Below are 17496 nucleotides of genomic sequence, written 5' to 3'. Positions count from 1 at the left end.
TAAATAAATGTTTATTGTTTAACAGTGATTAATTGTGCTTAATTTTTTAATCGCTTAACAGCCCTAATAAATAATAATTGTGCAGGTCTACTCCAGTGTTGTCTCTGTGATTAAAAAATAAGTGTAGGGAGATGGAGTGAAAGGTAAGCTTCTGTTTTTCTTCTGTTTGTATATGTGTTCTAGAATAAACAAATGTAAAAAGAAAAAATCCATAGAGTAAAAATAAATTGATCTATTGAGGAAATAACTCAACTTGTACACAACTTTAACAAAATCTGCTTTGTTAAGCCTGGGATGTCATTGTACAGCCACAAACAAAGGGAGCATTTTTTGCTCAGAAATAAACACTTGCTTATATGTTTAAAAAGGAAATCTTTTGTCTGACTTGGGTTTTTTTCTATTACTATCCTTATCAATGATAGCTAGGAATTTATCAGTGATCATTATCCAGCCATCAGTAATCATTGTTACTTAATCTTGAATATATTTCTATAGAAGCAGATTTGATGTGACACAGCACATATCTGTATATGGGGTCTCTGGGTTCATCTGGTTAAAGTCAAACTAGCATTTTTGCTTTGTCTCTAAACTTCTCTATAAATGGTACCAAAAACTGTTGGAGTACAGCTAAACTTACTAGCTAATGACTTGGTTCCCTGGTACTGTGAATTGTTTCCCAGTTGTTTTACCTGTGTTTCCAAGGGTTAAATATATGGAAGCTGATGCAATCCCTCCCACTTTTCCCAGCAGTCTTCATTAGACAATTGCTCCATGGCAACAGTGAGATCACTGAAGACAGTATTTCATTGATTTTCTCCCCCCCCCCCCTTTCCCTTTTTGAGCTGTTCTTTTCACCTAACCCCTCTTCAATGAGAAGGCTTTTTTATGCTGGGCAATATTATTTGCTTTGTAAATAATTTAAGGAACGGAGACACCCTAATTTTTTTTCTTTATTTAATGTTTCACTATGTATTTAAAAAGAGAGACAGGATTAGGGGGCTGGATAACTGTACCTGCTGTAACTGATGTTCTTAAGTATTCTTGCATATTTTGTTGGTCTTCTAGGGAAAAGAATAATGTGGAACAGGAACTGAAGGAGAAAGAAGATACTATCAAACTGAGGACAAGCGAGGTCCAGGTAAATGGGCTGTAGAATTTCTCATATTTCACTTCTGATTTTTGGTGCATGTGTTTGTTCATTCTTATAGAAATATAATGATTGAGTCTTTAAACCAAATCATGTACCGTTTACTTGGTGTTGGCTGAGAAATAGATTACCTTAAAAAGAAAAATGTGTGTGAGAGAGAGAATGAATATATGCATTTCACAAACCAGTGAAGATATTTCAATGCCATGCAAATTAAGACTAATAAACTGGTCAAATTAAATGGATTTGTACCATATGGTACCACTACATGACAGTCACAGTAAATCCCTAGTTGGGAGATTATTTGTTGCTCCATGGTGAATTTTTTAAAGTCTAAATATCTTTTTAAATAGTTTTACTTTAAAAGGATTATGATAATCTTTCCATAGGATCAACATATTCAAATGTTGTTGCTGTTTCCTTTGAATAAAGACGTAATCTAGGCAGTTAAATGTCAGGGTTTAAGGTGCTTATAGTCAGCCAAGCCCTGTATTCAATGCTGCAAAGCTATCTTTCAATTAAGTGATAAGTTACAAAAGCAGCTTGAGTTGCTGCATTTAAAAATCAGAATTTTACTGCAACATGACTCCTGATTATCTAAATACTTTTTGGATTACCAATGGACAGTAAAAGCTTAGTTTACATTTGTTAGAGAATAAATAATGGAAATTTTCTTACATTTTCTGAACTGAAGTAAAATGTGGCGTGTCTTCCTCACAACAGTTTTATGAATTTTTGCTTACCTATTTTATGTTATACTCCTTGTGACTGGGTGGTAATTAATTGCATGACCTTTCTGGAGATAATCAGATCCTGGCATGTCAGTAACAATGACAGCCAAATGAATATGCAACAAGATGTCAAACAGAAGTTTGCTATACCAAATATGTTAATTAAATCTGACTACTCACGTGAATGGAATCAAATTTTAATAATCTAGTAAAACCTATCATGAATATTCATGTTTGAGACACATCAGGAATAATTTTGTATGGTGTCTGCTGGAATCTCATGGTTTATGTGTGTGTGTTTGCTGACAATTGAATTCCTGGCATTGTTTGAAAAGGAGGTAAATAGTGCTAAATTAAAACTTTTTGATCTGTTAATTCCTGTTTAGTAGTGTGATATTCTGTTTTCTTAAGTGTATTATGTGCATTTAGTATTTGAGGTCAAGAGGTAATGCAAGACAAATGTAATAACTGACATTGTCTAAAGCAGTCATACTGCAAGCAACGGCTTTGAGGTTCTGTCAATGTAAAGATCAAGTGGGCCTGCATGGTGGCTTATTCGTTGTTCCTCCTCTGATCAGAGGCAGCCATAGATATTGTGACACGTTGTGACTGTGATATGAATTTCAGTGCTGTTGAACTGGTATCTGGGTTTTGGTAAAGTTTGTGTGCCAGTGTTTCTAGAGCTACATACAACGAAGGTAACAAATTCAAATTGTCATGCCTGTCTTGTGTTTTGGCTCCTGTGTTGCTGTTTACCAAGATATTTGACTGTGTACCAGAGCTTTTTACTTTCTAATCTGTCTTCCACCTGACTCATTTTGTAATATCACTCTCCAGTGTTTGTGCCACCAAAATTATTTCTGTGGTGACAAATTGTTATCTCACAAACATCCCCGGTTTGTGCTTTGGCCAAATGAGTTGTGGAGAAGATTTGGGAAATACTGTTCTGCAGTAGAAATCCATTTTTTTGATGTATATAAAAAGATGCTAAACAACAATAATGGGAATGAAATTTTAGATAAAGTATCAGTAAAAACAAAGTTTTGCTGAAGTGCAGCAATTTAAAAATATGAAGAGCTATATTGAAAGGCCAAAAGGGTCCATTAGATCATCTAATCTGACCGCCTGTATAATACAGGCCATAGAATTTTTAACCCAGTTACTCCTGCATTGAGCCTAGAAACATGTTTGATTTAAAGCATATTTTCCAGAAAGGATTCCAGATTTTATTTGAAGACCTCAAAAGATGGAGGATCCACCACTTCTCTTGGTAGTTTGTTCCAGTGGTTAATCACCCTCATTGTTTAAATAAAATAAATAAATATGCCAGATTTCTAATTTGAATTTCTATATATTAAACTTCCAGCCATTGCTTCTTGTTATGCCTTTCTTTTTCTGATTTGCCTGAATTTGACAGATTAATTATCTGTAGAATCCAGCATAGTCAGAAGTATTAATATATGTGGGTAGAATAACTATCCACTTCTCCCAAACAAACAAATATATGGGATGTTTGTCAGGATAGTTAAATAGGAGAAAATTGCATATACTGAATACAGCAACTAAAAGCTATCTTTTCTGTTTCCATTTTTTTATCCTCCCTTAATCGTCTTCCATCTCTTATTTTGACTTATCTTCTTTTTCATTCTTCCTTCCACTTGTCTTCTTTTCTTTAAAAAGCAGCACCCTTTCATCTAATTTTTCTTCATATTAATATTTTTGATCTTCCTTGTTGTCTCATCCCTTGCTTTACTGTTCTTCCCCTCTACTTACTGCATTTTCATTTCTATCCCTCCTTCTCTCTGCAATCCTCTCTAATTTGTTCTGTGTATGACAATAATTAGTGCTCTAAAAATGAACTAATTGTCACAACACACTGTAAGGAGGTAAGTAGCACTGTTGCTATTTTACACGAGAGAAAATATTGTAGCACCCTAAGGCTTCAATTTGAATCAGAGCCGCATTGCACTGGATAATGTACAAACACATAGTAAGAGACCGTCCCTGCCGTGAAACTTACAAACTAATGTCCTGACCTTGTACACACTTATGCATGTGCTTCACTATATGCACATGTGGCTAGGCAATTGATTTAAGTATGTGTAAATGCCTGTAGGATTGGGGCCTGAATTAAGACAAGCCAACAGCTTGGTATAGCAGGGCTGACAAGGGAAACAGTTGCAGTGCTAAAAGTCTATATGATTTGTCAGACCAAAGGATCTGTGTCAGAGATGGGAATAGAAGAAGTTCCAAGTTTAGTCTGCTAGACCAGCGGTTCTCAGACTGTGGGTCGGGACCCCAAAGTGAGTTGTGACTCCATTTTAGGATCGCCAGGGCCAGCGTTAGACTCGCTGGGGCCAACGCTGAAGCCGAAGCCTGAGCTCCGCTGCCTGGGGCTGTAGCGAAAGCCTGAGGACTTGAGTCTGGGACGGCAGGGCTCTGGCCCCCTCAACCCCACCCATGGTGACGGGGCTCGGGCCCTCTCCCGCCCGGGATCATGTAGTAATTTTTGTTGTCAGAAGGTCGTAGTGCAGTCAAGTTTGAGAACCACTGTGCTAGACTACACTGCTCTTCACTACACTAACCACCATTTCCATGGCCAGATTCCACATTGGCTTCTCAATAGAGGAGCCAATTTAGTTGGCTGAGACACAACTTGTGTTTGGCCCTAATACTATCACCAGCATTCTGGGCAGCTACACAGCCTCCAGGGTTTCCTTTCAAAATGGAGAGATCCCTGACTTCTGGACTTCACACACCCCTTAGTGCCAGCCCTGGGCTGTTGTGAGGGAAGACTGACTGTTAGGAAAAAACTGAGTCAGACTTCCAGAAGCAGCAATCAGTTTGTTTTTAAGATTTTTCAGGAACAAAAATGACTAATCTTATATATTTAAGGAAAAAAGGGCCATGACAGTTAGTTTCCAAAATGGGTATATCCTTCCTGTGTACCCCAAAGGCCAGTCCTGAGTGTACCATGCCTTTTATCATTCAAAGAGAGGCCATTTCCTGTGGAATAATGCAGTGAAATCTATAGAATGTCTGTACAAGATTTCATTTCACTGCCCATACCTTGAATACTTCTCTGGATTTCCATTTCCAGAACTTTCACACTATTGCTTTTTTTAGTACTGTACTCCCTTAGTTTTTTAAATGTGAGGAAAGGTGTAATTTCTGATGACCTTCTGTCTTGGCTTCTCCTTTTAACGCTAGAGGAGAAGTATATGGTGGTAGTTCTGTTTTTTTTTTAATCATCTGTATTAAAAGTGTATATAGTGCTATAAATCTACATGGCTCTTTACAAAGAGTTAAGACCAATGCCCTGTCCTGAAGCTGTTACAGTTCAAATACGATCACAGTTCAGGACAGTAAGCCTGTGGGAATTATTGATGAGAAAGGGAGATGATGGATTGTTGAGAGGAAGCTCTGTGGATGAGGGTAGGGAAGTGTATTCCTAACATGGGGCAACATGATTGAAGGCATAAAGCCTATCCTAGGAAAAGAGAGAGAAGATTGGAATAAGCAGGAGTGACAGGCATTAGTAAGTAAATGAGTCTGGTGTTGTAGGAGAGGATAAGGAGTTTGAATTTGAAGTAAGACAGGAAACCAGTGCAGAATTTGGGGCAGAGGAGGAGGATGTTAAGTAGAGAAGAAACAAACAACAATGGAAAGCTCCAGTAATCAATGTGAGACGTGAACCACACTTTAAACAGAATTTGAAGAAATCAAAAAAAATTTATATTACTCAAATGGTACTGCTGAACTCTATTTACATCTTGCTCTTCTATTCATTTGTCTACGTCTCGTCATCTTCCTTCATTTGTTCTTTTCCCTCTTTTATGCCTTCTCTGGCTGGCTGTTCTACTTTTCTGTTTCCTTCCTATGCCCTTAATGCATTCCAGCTCATGAAAATTGGTACTGTGCTGATTCACTTTCTGGAGCTAACAGATCACTCAGTAAAGCCATATGTCTTGTTGGGTCGGGAGGTTTGGAAAGTGCTGATTTTTTGCACTGAGGAGACAAGTTCCTGATGCTTGTGTTCATGCACGCTTGAGGGATAGGCTCCAGGGGGCCTATCTAGTGGTTCTGATAGATAATGGCCAAGAGATTTTCCATCTTGATTCTGAGATCACAAGACATTAGGTATCAGTTGCTAGGAGAACTTGTCACTGCACCATCTGATGCAACAAACTAGGCATCTGTTCTCTTCATTCAGTCTCTGAGCTAGGAGTTACAAAAATAAAAGTTGTTTCAAATATTGTAAAAATGCATAATTACATCTTTGTATAAACATTGCATTAACTATGCATCATACTGGTGTGACTCTGAACTCTGTACATGTAAGTCGGACTGTTTTTTTGGTTTGTTCCTGCAAAACAGATGAAAATATGGAAAAGTTAATTTTTAAGTATATTTGTAGCTGATAATAAGTGACTAACATAGAACTGTTGCTATTAAGATTATTAAAAAGCATGTAGTAATATGTGAATTGGTGATGTCCCTTTTTTGAAGGGACTGGGAATTCTGCTCTAGTTTTAAATAAACATTTTTCTTTGTCACATTAGAAATTAAAATGTTAATGCTTACATTTCATTTATTTAGAGCCATACATATTATTAGTCCTTGATCAGTAATTGTTCAGAGCAAGCACTGTGAGTTTACATTCTGTGCAACTATGTGCTAATTTTTGTTGCATCTAAGCAAAGGCATTGTTTCAGAGGTTACTCGTGGAGGAGTTCTGCGCCACATGTGAAGAATTCATGTCCCATGCAGATTTCTTTGCTTCCCCGCAGAAAAATGACTTTGACAGGGAAGCAAAGGAAAGCTGCAAGAGCAGTGACGCACCACTCCCTAGCTGCGCAGGTACATTGTTTCAGGCACCCAGAGCAGCCTGCGGAGAGGTAAATCACTGCAGGGCTGGGACACTCCAGCCAGTGGCTCCTCCCTGAGCTGGGATTGGCTGCTAGTCCTGGCTGGGCTGGAAGCAGGAGAGGATGGGGACTTCCTCCTCCCCTGCAAGGAGTGGCTGTGTCTGTGTCAGACCCACCCCCAGAAACTTCCCCCAGCTGCAGGATGCTCAGCATCCTCCCCTGCTTCCTGCCCCCATTGCTCCAAAGCCACCGAAACTCAACCCCTGCATCTTGAGTCCCCTGCCTCTGGACCCCTGTACCCAAACCACCCCCCACTGAGCTCCCTGCACTCAAACCCTGACCCTGACAAGCCCCACCTCTCTGAGCCCCCACATCCAGACCCCATGCCACTGACCCCCAATTAGCTGCACCCAGACTCCCATCCCACCAAGCCCCACTCCCCCAGCACCCAGACCACTCTGCTGAGCCCCAACCACTTCCACCTGGAACCCCATGCAGAGTCCCCTAACACCTAGACCTCCCCGAGTGATCTGCCTACACCCAGATTGTCCCATACAGAATCCTGTCACCCCATACCTGGATTCCCCCCACATTGAACCCCTCCACACTTGGATCCCACCTGGTTGAGCCTGCCTGCCCCACACCTGGTGCAGAGGGGCAGGGCCCCAGGATGTTTCCAGGCCTTGTGCTGTGTCAGGGTCCGGTGCAGTCTCGCCACTGAGTCTGTGTCCTGGTGGTGTGGGAGCTGCAGGGTGATCTCCCACCTTCGTGCAGCCAGTGGCCTGTGCTCCCCACTGCCATGCTGGAGCCTCTGCATTTTTTTTATTGACAAACCTTGCAGAATTCTTAAATTTTTGGTGCAGAATGCCCTCAGGAGTAAGAGGTGTGTGTGTAATAAACTAAAGCATTGGTTTGTGGGATGTCTAGAGCATAATGGACATCCAGGTGAGGAAAGGACTACTATAGCAAAGTATAACTTTTTGGCTCAGCTCCGCACTGGGAACAGCGTTGTGCTAGCTGTTTTTAAGACACTAGCTAACTCTGAGGTTTTACAACTGCAGGATTGGCCAGTTTCTAGCATTTTGGTGAGTCTCTGAGAAGCACAGTGGGTGGGGGGCAAGGATATGAGGCAGGGGTTCAGAGAGGAGCCTCTCAGCCTGGGTCCAGGAATTAGACTAAAGCTTGCCGCAGCATTCTAAGTCTGGGGGCAAGGAAGAATCAGCTCGCAGCTCTCCATGTGGTTCTTGCTAGTAAGAATGAGTCTTATGGAAATTAGAAATGGCTATAAATCTAAATCTAAAAAACCCCCACAAAGCTACTCATCTGCAGCTCAGGAAGAAAATGTTATGTCTGGGCTTGTGGAGTCAGTTACTGAAAGGAACCTGGCCCTTCAGTCAAAGGAGTTCAGCTAATTAGCAAGAGGGAGATGTTGGCAAATTGGTTTGAATTACCTAACACGTGAATGAAAACAGAAAGATTCACTAATCCAGTTTGCTGTTAAAATGTGTGTTCCGTTTACAGTAAATTAGGCAGACAAGAGCATAGAGTTAGAGTTCAAACAGTTACTTGAGCAGATGAAGGCGCAATCTCAGGATTGTTTAATCATCTTCCTGACACCTAACCCTGATCACATCCCCCCCCCATATTTGTATCACTCTACTTCCTTCTCCTCTGCATAAAACACCTTTGTTTTTATGGTATTTCACCATTTAGCCCCTCTTATCAGATCTATCATTTTATTGAGCCACCAACCTTTACCTTTGCTCTTCCAAAAATGCAAGCCTAGATTGTCTGCTTGATGAAGCACATTTGCATTTTTTTCCAATCCACCTCTTTTCGAGCAAGAAAAGCTTTCCCATCAAAATTTAGAGCGATCACCAGATCTTCCTTCAACTCCCACTTGTAGGCTCTGCTCTCCTCTCATGCCTACAGTACACGGCCATCTGATGAGAGTTAACTGGGCAGTGAACTGAGATTACTGTTGCACACGAAGTGCTCATTTTAATAGGTAAACTTAAATAATTAATTTTGGGGTAGGCCTACCTTTTTTTTTTTTAAATTGCGTGTTTGTACAGCACATAGCACAATAAGGTCCTGATCTTTGATTGAGGTCTCTAGATGTTACTGCAGTATAAATAATAATTACTGATCAGAACTAGTATTTTTATGGAGGGATTTAAATTGTGGTCATTTGTCATAGGAAAAGATAGCCTTCTTAAGGCACTGTAATGGGAATCTTGAGATCTGGTTCTAGTTTTGGTTCTGCCATTCATATAATGCTGGGCAAGTCACTCATCCTTTCTGCCCTGATTTCCTCACCTGTAACTTTGAGATGGCACTCCTCTGCCACTCACGGGCAGCAAGGGTAACTTTCTTCTTTTTGTGAGGTGCACAGAAATTACAGTGGTGGGCACCACAGACATACCTATTAGATACATAATAAAATATAAATTAGAAAAATCCATAAATGTAACATACAAAAAGGTGAGGAGTAGATTTAAGGTAGAAGTAACATTTGTAAATTTCTTGGAGAAATGACTGACTTTTTTACTTAAAGTACTAATAAGCTGCTTCTAAAAGAGAGAGTCCTCCAAAAGCATATTGGATACTAGATCTTATACAGCAGATCAATACCCTTAAAAATGCAGCATATTTACCAGTCTAGTGTTTATGGAATGAAAGTTAGTGTTACCTGTAAATGCAGTAGTAGAAAAGGGTAAGATCTATGTAGAAGGCAGTTCTCGGAATTTCATATATAGCAGGCTGGGCTCTGTGTAGGTTCATGGGTCTTCTCACACATTGTAACTCAGAGGTAAATTTCTTCATTTTTAAAAGCTTGGATGTGGGATTGATCTCAGAGATAAAAGCACTTTTCCTTGCAAAACCAAACAGGGTTTTGTTTTTTAGTTCTATTAATCATAAGCTAATTTTGACCAGACAAAATTTGGAAGTCAGTTTACGGCAATTCTGAGTAATTTCCCAACATCACTAAAAATGACATTTTCAAGCTTCTCCCCATTACACCCTAAATGTCCCCAGTTCCTTTCTCCCTTCATTTACCCCTGATTTTCTAGCCTTCACAATATTACTTTAAGCAGGTTGATTTCAGGCAGCCCCAGCCCTTCCCTTTCTCTGGGACTGTTTATCCCACCCTCCCCTTAGTCAGGAGTCTGTTGTGTAGGCCAGTGGTTTTCAAACTTTTTTTTTTTTCCTGGCAACTCAGCTGAACAAATTTGTTGATGCCCGTGACCCAATGGAGCTGGGGATGAGGAGTTTGGGGTGTGGAAGGGGCTCAGGGCTGGAACAGAGGGTTGGGGTGCAGGAGTGAGGGCTGGGTGGTGGGGCCGGTAATGAAAGGTTCAGGTTGTGGGACAGAGCTCTGGGCTGGGGCAGGGGGGCTGGGTGTGGAAGGGGGGTCAGGGCTTTGGGCTAGAGGTGCACACTCTGGGGTAGGGCCGGGGATGAGGGGCTTGGGGTGCAGCAAGGGGCTCCGGGTTTGGGGGAAGGCTCAGGGCTGGGGCAGGGGATTGGGGCGCAGGGTTGGAGTACAGGCTTACCTTGGGCGGCTCCCGGTCAGCCGTGCAGCAGGGGTGCTAAGGCAGGCTTCCTGCCTGTCCTGGCACCATGGACTGCGCTGCACCCCATCAGCGGCCAGCAGCAGGTCTGGCTCCTAGGCGGAGGCGGGCAGGTGGCTCCTTGCGGCTCTTGCCTGCAGGGACTGCCCCTTGAGCTCCCATTGGCTGGGAACAAGTGCTTGGGGTGGGGGCAGCATATGGAGGCCCGTGAGCTCCCCACCTAGGAGCCGGACCTGCTGCTGGCCGTTTCAGGTAGAGACTAGCCTACCTTAGCCGGGCAGCACTACCGACAGGACTTTCAATGTCCCGGTCAGCAGTGCTGACCAGTGCCTTACATTCCGCGACCCACTACTGGGTCACGACCCGCAGTTTGAAAACCACTGGTGTAGGCAATCGTAGTACGGGGCTGGGCTGGCCAACGATGGATGGGCAGGAGTGTCAAAAGGAGGAAACCAGCAGCTCTGGGAGTTGTTGGGAGAGTGCAGTGAAAGTCAGGGGAACAAGGACAGATGTGGAATCCATCACTGCAACCCATGCTCAACCCGACCTGCGGAGAGCAGTGTGCTGGGCCAGCCCAGTAGAGGAGATGGGCTCAGCTGCTTGGGCTCTGCATCACATGATCCACGTGCAGGTTGCAGATGGGTGAGGAGTAAATACAGAACCATCATGAAGCAACACAGGACAGCAGGACATTTCTCAAAGCCTGACCAATTGCCTGGTGTCCTGCAAAAGCAAGACTCTATAGGTATGCCTCTATAGAATATTAATATTAAATATGCTAACTCTTGCTTTCTGTAAACTGAAATGATCACTTATTGATCTGGTAAGATTTCCATTATTACCAAGAAATTAAACGAATTAGTATATTAGAATATAATTAAAGTAACAGATGGATGTAATCTAGTGGTATGAGCAGAGGAGGGCTCTAGATTTTAAATTCTGATCCCAACTGTTTTTTGGATAAACCTGTTAATCTTTGTTGCCGGATCTGGACATTACCTTACTAAAATGCTGCGGATTCATTTATTTTGTGAAACTGCCTTGAAGATAGAAAATAGTAATTCTTTAAAAAATTATGAAATTACTCTAGAAGTGGTTTACTATATTTCAGTTGGGGCTATAATTTTGGAATCTCTGCCTTGATTTTTTTTCAAGTTTTTAAAAAGTGAACAGCATTTTGACTCTGCAGTGAGAGGAATGCAGTAACTACTTTTCAGTGGCCAAGGGAAAGAAACTGACAAAAATGTTTCTCTGCAGGATCTTCAATGTGAAGTGAAGAGGGAGAGCAGTAATCTACAGAAGCTGCAAGCTCAGAAACAGGAAGCACAGGAAATCCTTAATGGCCTTGATGAGCAAAAAGCCAAGTTAGAAGAGCAACTTAATGATATCAGGCAGAAATGTGCTGAAGAGGCCCATTTGGTATGTTCTGGTAGTTTATATGCATAGTAGTCCCTCTTTTCAATTGAGACCCTTATTGATGGGAGTCTGCTCCAGCCCTCCACTGGAAGAAAATAGCCCTTTTAATGAGGGATTGTGTTTGGGAGAGGAGCATAGTTTGAGTAGGAGAAAACAGTGAGATACTTAGGGCTGGGTGAGGAGCAATAAGTGGGGAAAACATCATGCAGTGCAGTGATTCCCTGTTGCATATAGGTCCTGCCCATGCTAGGGTTGAAAACATGCTGACTATCCTTGTGCTAACTACAGTTGTAGCTAGCAGCATTCTGACACTTTCACTGAGCAATGTAGACAGATGCTTTTTCTGTAAACTGTAGTATAGGCTATTAACTCCAGATAATCTATAGCGAGAATCTAAACTATCCCCTCTAGGTATAGCATCCTAACAGTGTTAGCAATATAAAAATCTGTCCATGTTTGTCAAGGAAACCATGCTAAAACCCTGTTAGCCATGATGATATTTAAACCCACTTTTGGCTACCTCTGGTTTAATATTAGCGTCGATATGGCTTTAAATCTCCAGTGGGAAACATACATTAATTGCAGCTGGGATTTTTCCTGATTATTTTTTGGTATTTGAAAGTAGCTTCTGATAAACATATCCTATTTGAATTGGATTTGGTTTTAATTAATGAAGTGTTCCTTCATTCTGCAGATTGCCTCACTGAAGGCTGAAGAAATGAGTCAGGAATCGAAGATCTCAACATATGAGGAGGAACTGACCAAAGCTCAAGAGGAGCTAAGTCGCCTGCAGCAAGAAAGCGCTGAGCTAGCGCAATGCGTAGAGTCAGGGAAAGCACAGCTGGGACCTCTTCAGCAGCATCTGCAGGATACACAACAGGAAATCAATTCAGTAAGGCATTGTGGAAAAGTATCAACAAATCTTAATATATCATAAGAAGACACCCCTTTTGGGTTTTTTCCCCTTTACTTTGCTCATTTTTCTTTTGCTTCCTTATACAAATTTTGTTTCCTGCTAACTGGTTAATATTACTGTAGTCTGATACTAATTATCAGATGATGCTATGTGAGCTATGGTATTTCTATTATTAAAGTCTCCAAGGTCAATGAGCTTATGTTTTGGATGATACAGGGGCCTCATTTATATTACAATGTACATTTTACTTAATAAAATAATAATTTTATAAGAAAATTTCTTGAAAGTGAGGAACTAGCAGCTGCCCACACTATACTTGGCTCAAGTCAGTGCTGCTATCTAAGCTTTGTACTCCAGCCCTGACCCAGGACAGCCTTTGCTATTCTGGTCATTGACACATCTTGAGTAGAAACTTCAAAGGTTTATGTTGGTGTTGTGATTTGGAGCATTGTCATTGGAGATTAAGAGCAGGTTAGACAAAAACCTGTGAGGGATGGTCTAGATAATACTTAATCCTGCCTTGAGTGCAGGGCACTGAATTTGGGGTCCCTTCTAGTCATATTCTTCTATGATTGCATAAATGGGATTAAATTGAGAACCATCGAATGTATTTTCATTTGTGTTTGAGACTAGTTATCCAGAGGTGGTAAACTGGTGCACTAGCCACTACACACACGTGCTCCATATGTATAATATTTATTCAGTGTTCTGTTTAAAAAGAGCATTGTAGCTTCCATTTGCAATCACTGAGTTGCATTAGTGCCCCTCTGGTTATACTGTAGGTCTGAAACCCCTTTTATTTCTCTGCTTCCCCCCACACCCACACTCAACTTTATTTTTGCTAGTGGTTGACTCTGTTTCCCAGTGCTACTCCTGGACATCAGTGTAGCTAATATGCATCTTTGTTTTTTGCTGTTTTTCTTTCTCTCTGAATGCCTTACCAGTTTTTAGCAGGATACTTCTCATTTGACTAGAAAGATGAGGTGCACTTCTAGAGGCCACTGTTAATGCGGCTTTGGTTTTCATGCTAGAGAGCACTATGGTCAGGGTCCTTCTTCCTGCTTGGTTAAGGCACAGCCTCTTCTGCTAATATACAAACCAGATATTTTTTATTTTGAATTCCATGGGTAAGTCTGGTTTTTTAGCTTTGAACCTAAAAATCTTAATTTAGTTTTTAACCCGGCAATTTAATGTTGGGAGTTTTACAGCCATCATCGCTATGTCGTTATTGTACGCTTACATTTTTATTTTTGGTGTTAAGCCTCACTTCATGTGAATTACTGTATATACTCGTTCATTAGCCCGTTCGTTTATAAGATGGCCCCCAAGATGGTTAGGTAAAAATAGCAAAAACTGTATGACCCTTTCATAAGCCAACCCTGTATTTCAGGGGTTGGCAAACTTTGGCTCCCGGCCGTCAGGGTAAGCTGCTGGCGGGTTGGGACGTTTTGTTTACCCTGGAGCATCTGCAGGCATGGAGCCCCTCAGCTCCCTGTGGCCACGGTTCGCCGTTCCCAGCCAATGGGAGCTGTGGGAAGTGGCTGCTCCATGGCTGCAGACGCTCCAGGTAAACAAAATGACAATGTATTAGATATTCAATTGTGATTCCATAGAGTTTAAAATCATCAAATTTTGGTGTAGACCCGTTTATAAGCCGACCCCCCGCTCTTTGATGTGTCATTTTTTTTACCAAAAATATTTGGCTTATGAACGAGTATATACAGTAATAAAAATGTATATTTTCCTGTAGAGATAATGTACAGTATGTCCACACTCCTTGATTTCAGCCATAGGCTGAAGGTCCCTTCCAGTCCTAGCATCTATGAAAAAAAAAATGCAGTTTAGAAGCTGAGTAGCAAACAAATGTACTTGGCATTGTTGCATCACAGGGTATGTGAACCCAGGTTGAGAGAGAATGTCTTTGTCTCCAGCTGCGTATTCCTTTTCTTCCATTAGCAAAGAGGCGCTTAAGACAGTATCTGTCCCTCACATTTATTTTTGAGTGGTTAGTTGTATTTTTCTTGCAATAAGTAGCAATCTTTTTTTTTTTTAATCAGATTTTTGAATTCATATTTTCTTTTGGTCTTCCTGATTTCCCCCTCTACCCCCACTTACAAAGAATGTACAGAAAATACATTGGTGGCTGTGGCAGGATTGTCCAATGGTTCAGGTACTTGCCTGGGACTCAGAAGATGCTGGTTGAATTTCCTACTCCTCCACAGGATTCCTTTGTGACCTTGGACAAATGACTTAGTTTGTCTGCCACAGTTCCCATCTGTAAAATGGAATAATACTTCCCTACCTTACCGGGTGGTTGTGCAGATAAATGCTTTAGATTGTGAGGTGCTATGATGCTACAGTAATGCATATAAGTGTAACAAATGGTACAGATAGATAGGTAGATGTGAATATAGATCTCCTTATGGTGACATCCCATGAGATTTTTGGTCTTTAAAAATGTCTATTAACTCACCTTTGGAGAAGATGACTAATGTGTAATTTTTGTTCTCTTAAAGTGGGAATTCTGCTAGATGTTGGCTTTGCAATTTTGTCTTAACTTCGTTAAAAACAAAAGAATAACAGTTGGGGACTAATGCAGCTTAACTGTGCTCATGGATAATGGGATCTGTGAGTCTGCTGGTAATACTGCTGCATATCTTCAAAGTACTTCACGAATGTTAATTACTCCTCAAAATATCCCTATGAGGTAGGGTGGTGGTTCCCAGGTGGGGAAATGGTGTGAGAGGGGTTGTGATTTATCCAACTTGATAGACTAAGTTCTTGTTAGAAGTGGGATTTATCTGAGTGGGGAGGGATAGCTCAGTGGTTTGAGCATTGGTCTACTAAACCCAGGGTTGTGAGTTCAATCCTTGAAGGGGCCACTTAGGGATCTGGGGCAAATATCAGTACTTGGTCCTGCTAGTGAAGGCAGGGGGCTGGACTCGATGACCTTTCAAGGTCCCTTCCAGTTCTAGGAGATAGGATATCTCCATTAATTCAAATTCAAATTTGAGTTCTTAGCATCTAGTTCTGTTCTTAGACCACATGGCTTCTCCTCTTCTAAATTTTTTTTGTTTAATCGTGTTCTGAACCTCACACCTGAGGCTGAAACCCAAGAGTGTGGCTCTGTTATTCCTCACTTTCAGAAAACAGTAATTTCAGGTACATACTGCATTCTCTCTCTCCCATGTGTAAGCAGAAAAGTATGTGCTATTTTCTCCTGCTGCTATACGAATATATGTATTTATGCTTTCTCTTTGCAGATGGAAACAAAACTGTTTGAGCTGAAAGAATTGGAAAATAACCAATTTAACTGGCACTCTCACCCACACAATCTACTTGTTAATGGAACTGCAGATCATTCTAGCCTTAGCAACAGCAGCAGTGAAGCTGCTAACCTTAATGAGAACACTGAAAGGGAGAGTTCAGCAGAAGCCGAACAAATAAACCACGAGTCTCCAGTGAGTAAAGAGTTTTGATTGCCTTCTTAGTTATTATATAGTACAGTAGTGATATCTGAGTGAGTTAGGGATGTAGTAAAGCTGAACTTGTTTTTTTTTTAAAAAGCACAACAAATCAGTCATTTTATCAAAGATCATATTTCATTTTGTTGGAAGATGAGTATCATGAGAGCAGGCAATTTTCATTTGGATGACAAGTGACTATGTAATAAGTTTACTTTGTCACCATAACAAGTCTCTCATAAATTTAGTGATCTGAATTGATATTCCCTGTGCGCAAAAGGAGAACAATCTTCTACAACTTAGGTAGCATGGACAGAATGAGAAATAGTACTGAAGTCTAAGGGCTTGGCTACACTTGCGAGTTACAGCGCAATAAAGGAGCCCTGGGCGCACTGGCAAGGCACGTAGAGCGCTCCGACTCCGCGGCTACAGCGCTGCTGGTACTTCACCTCGGCGAGTGGAATAACATTTGCTGCGCCTTGGCTACAACGCCCAGGCGTCAGTGTGAATGAGGTGTTGTGTTACTGTGCTCTGATCGGCCTCCGGAAATGTCCCATAATCCCTTTAAGTGGAGTGGCCACTCTTGTATTTGTTTTGAACTCCTGTAGGAATGCGGAAATGCCCTTTCAAAGCCCCGTTTCTGACAGCCGGCATGCAAGCCATTACTGTGGAATGCTGTGTGTGTGTGTGTGTGTGTGTGTGAGAGAGAGAGGGGCAGGGAGACGGGTCTGTTACTGTCTGAACTTACAAGACAGCGCGCTGACATGCTCTCAGCCCCCCAAAAACCCCTCTCTCTCTCTCCCCCCACATACACACAACACACTCCGTCACACTCCATCCCACCCCTCCCATTTTAAAATCACGCAGTCACTTGCATGCTGGGATAGCTGCCCATAAAGCACCACTCCCAATGCCGCTGCAGGTGCCGCAAATGTGGCCATGCCAGTGCGCTTGAAGCAGTCAGTGTGGACAGATTGCAGCGCTTTCCCTACTGCGCTCTGCGAAGGCTGGCTTAACTCAAAGCGCTCTACATCTGCAAGTATAGCCAGGCCCTAAAGCTGCTCTGTTTACTGAACTGCCTTTTTTCTTGGGTTCTTGGCTTTCGCTGCATCTTCAGAGTTCTCTAAGCATTTCATAATGTTACAAAATATAAAGATGCTCTTGGTCCATAAGGGTATGTGTTCTCTCTTTAGGTATTTGAATAGGCTACAGTATGTTTTTGTGTCGATTTGGCATATGGAAAATCAATATTCAGTAGATCTGTTCCTTTTTAATAGGTGTGTTTTACAATTATATAGTTGGCGTAGTCATTTATTGAAGTATATTCCGTCTCTGATACAGAAACCCTTACATATTCTAGAAGATAGAATCTTGTCATA

General features: G+C 41.5%; 1 protein-coding gene across 9 annotated transcripts in view; it reads left to right on the top strand.

The window, feature by feature from the left end:
* Window positions 1–17496, top strand: part of EPS15 (epidermal growth factor receptor pathway substrate 15) — a 106295-nt gene that overhangs the window by 61067 nt on the left and 27732 nt on the right. For all 9 annotated transcript variants that reach the window (XR_010589983.1, XR_010589985.1, XM_065555348.1 and 6 more), the window contains 4 exons: window positions 1066–1138; window positions 11579–11740; window positions 12432–12629; window positions 15917–16114. Coding sequence is in view for 7 of the 9 variants with exons in the window: in XM_065555348.1 (XP_065411420.1) it covers window positions 1066–1138; window positions 11579–11740; window positions 12432–12629; window positions 15917–16114 (631 nt within the window). In the remaining 2 variants the exon portion in view is untranslated. The remainder of the gene's footprint in view (window positions 1–1065; window positions 1139–11578; window positions 11741–12431; window positions 12630–15916; window positions 16115–17496) is intronic.

This window comes from Chrysemys picta, chromosome 8 (assembly GCF_011386835.1).
Source record: "Chrysemys picta bellii isolate R12L10 chromosome 8, ASM1138683v2, whole genome shotgun sequence".
Taxonomy (NCBI): domain Eukaryota; kingdom Metazoa; phylum Chordata; order Testudines; family Emydidae; genus Chrysemys; species Chrysemys picta.
The sequence above is the reverse complement of the archived record's forward strand: the minus strand, read 5'-3'. Positions and strand labels throughout refer to the sequence as shown.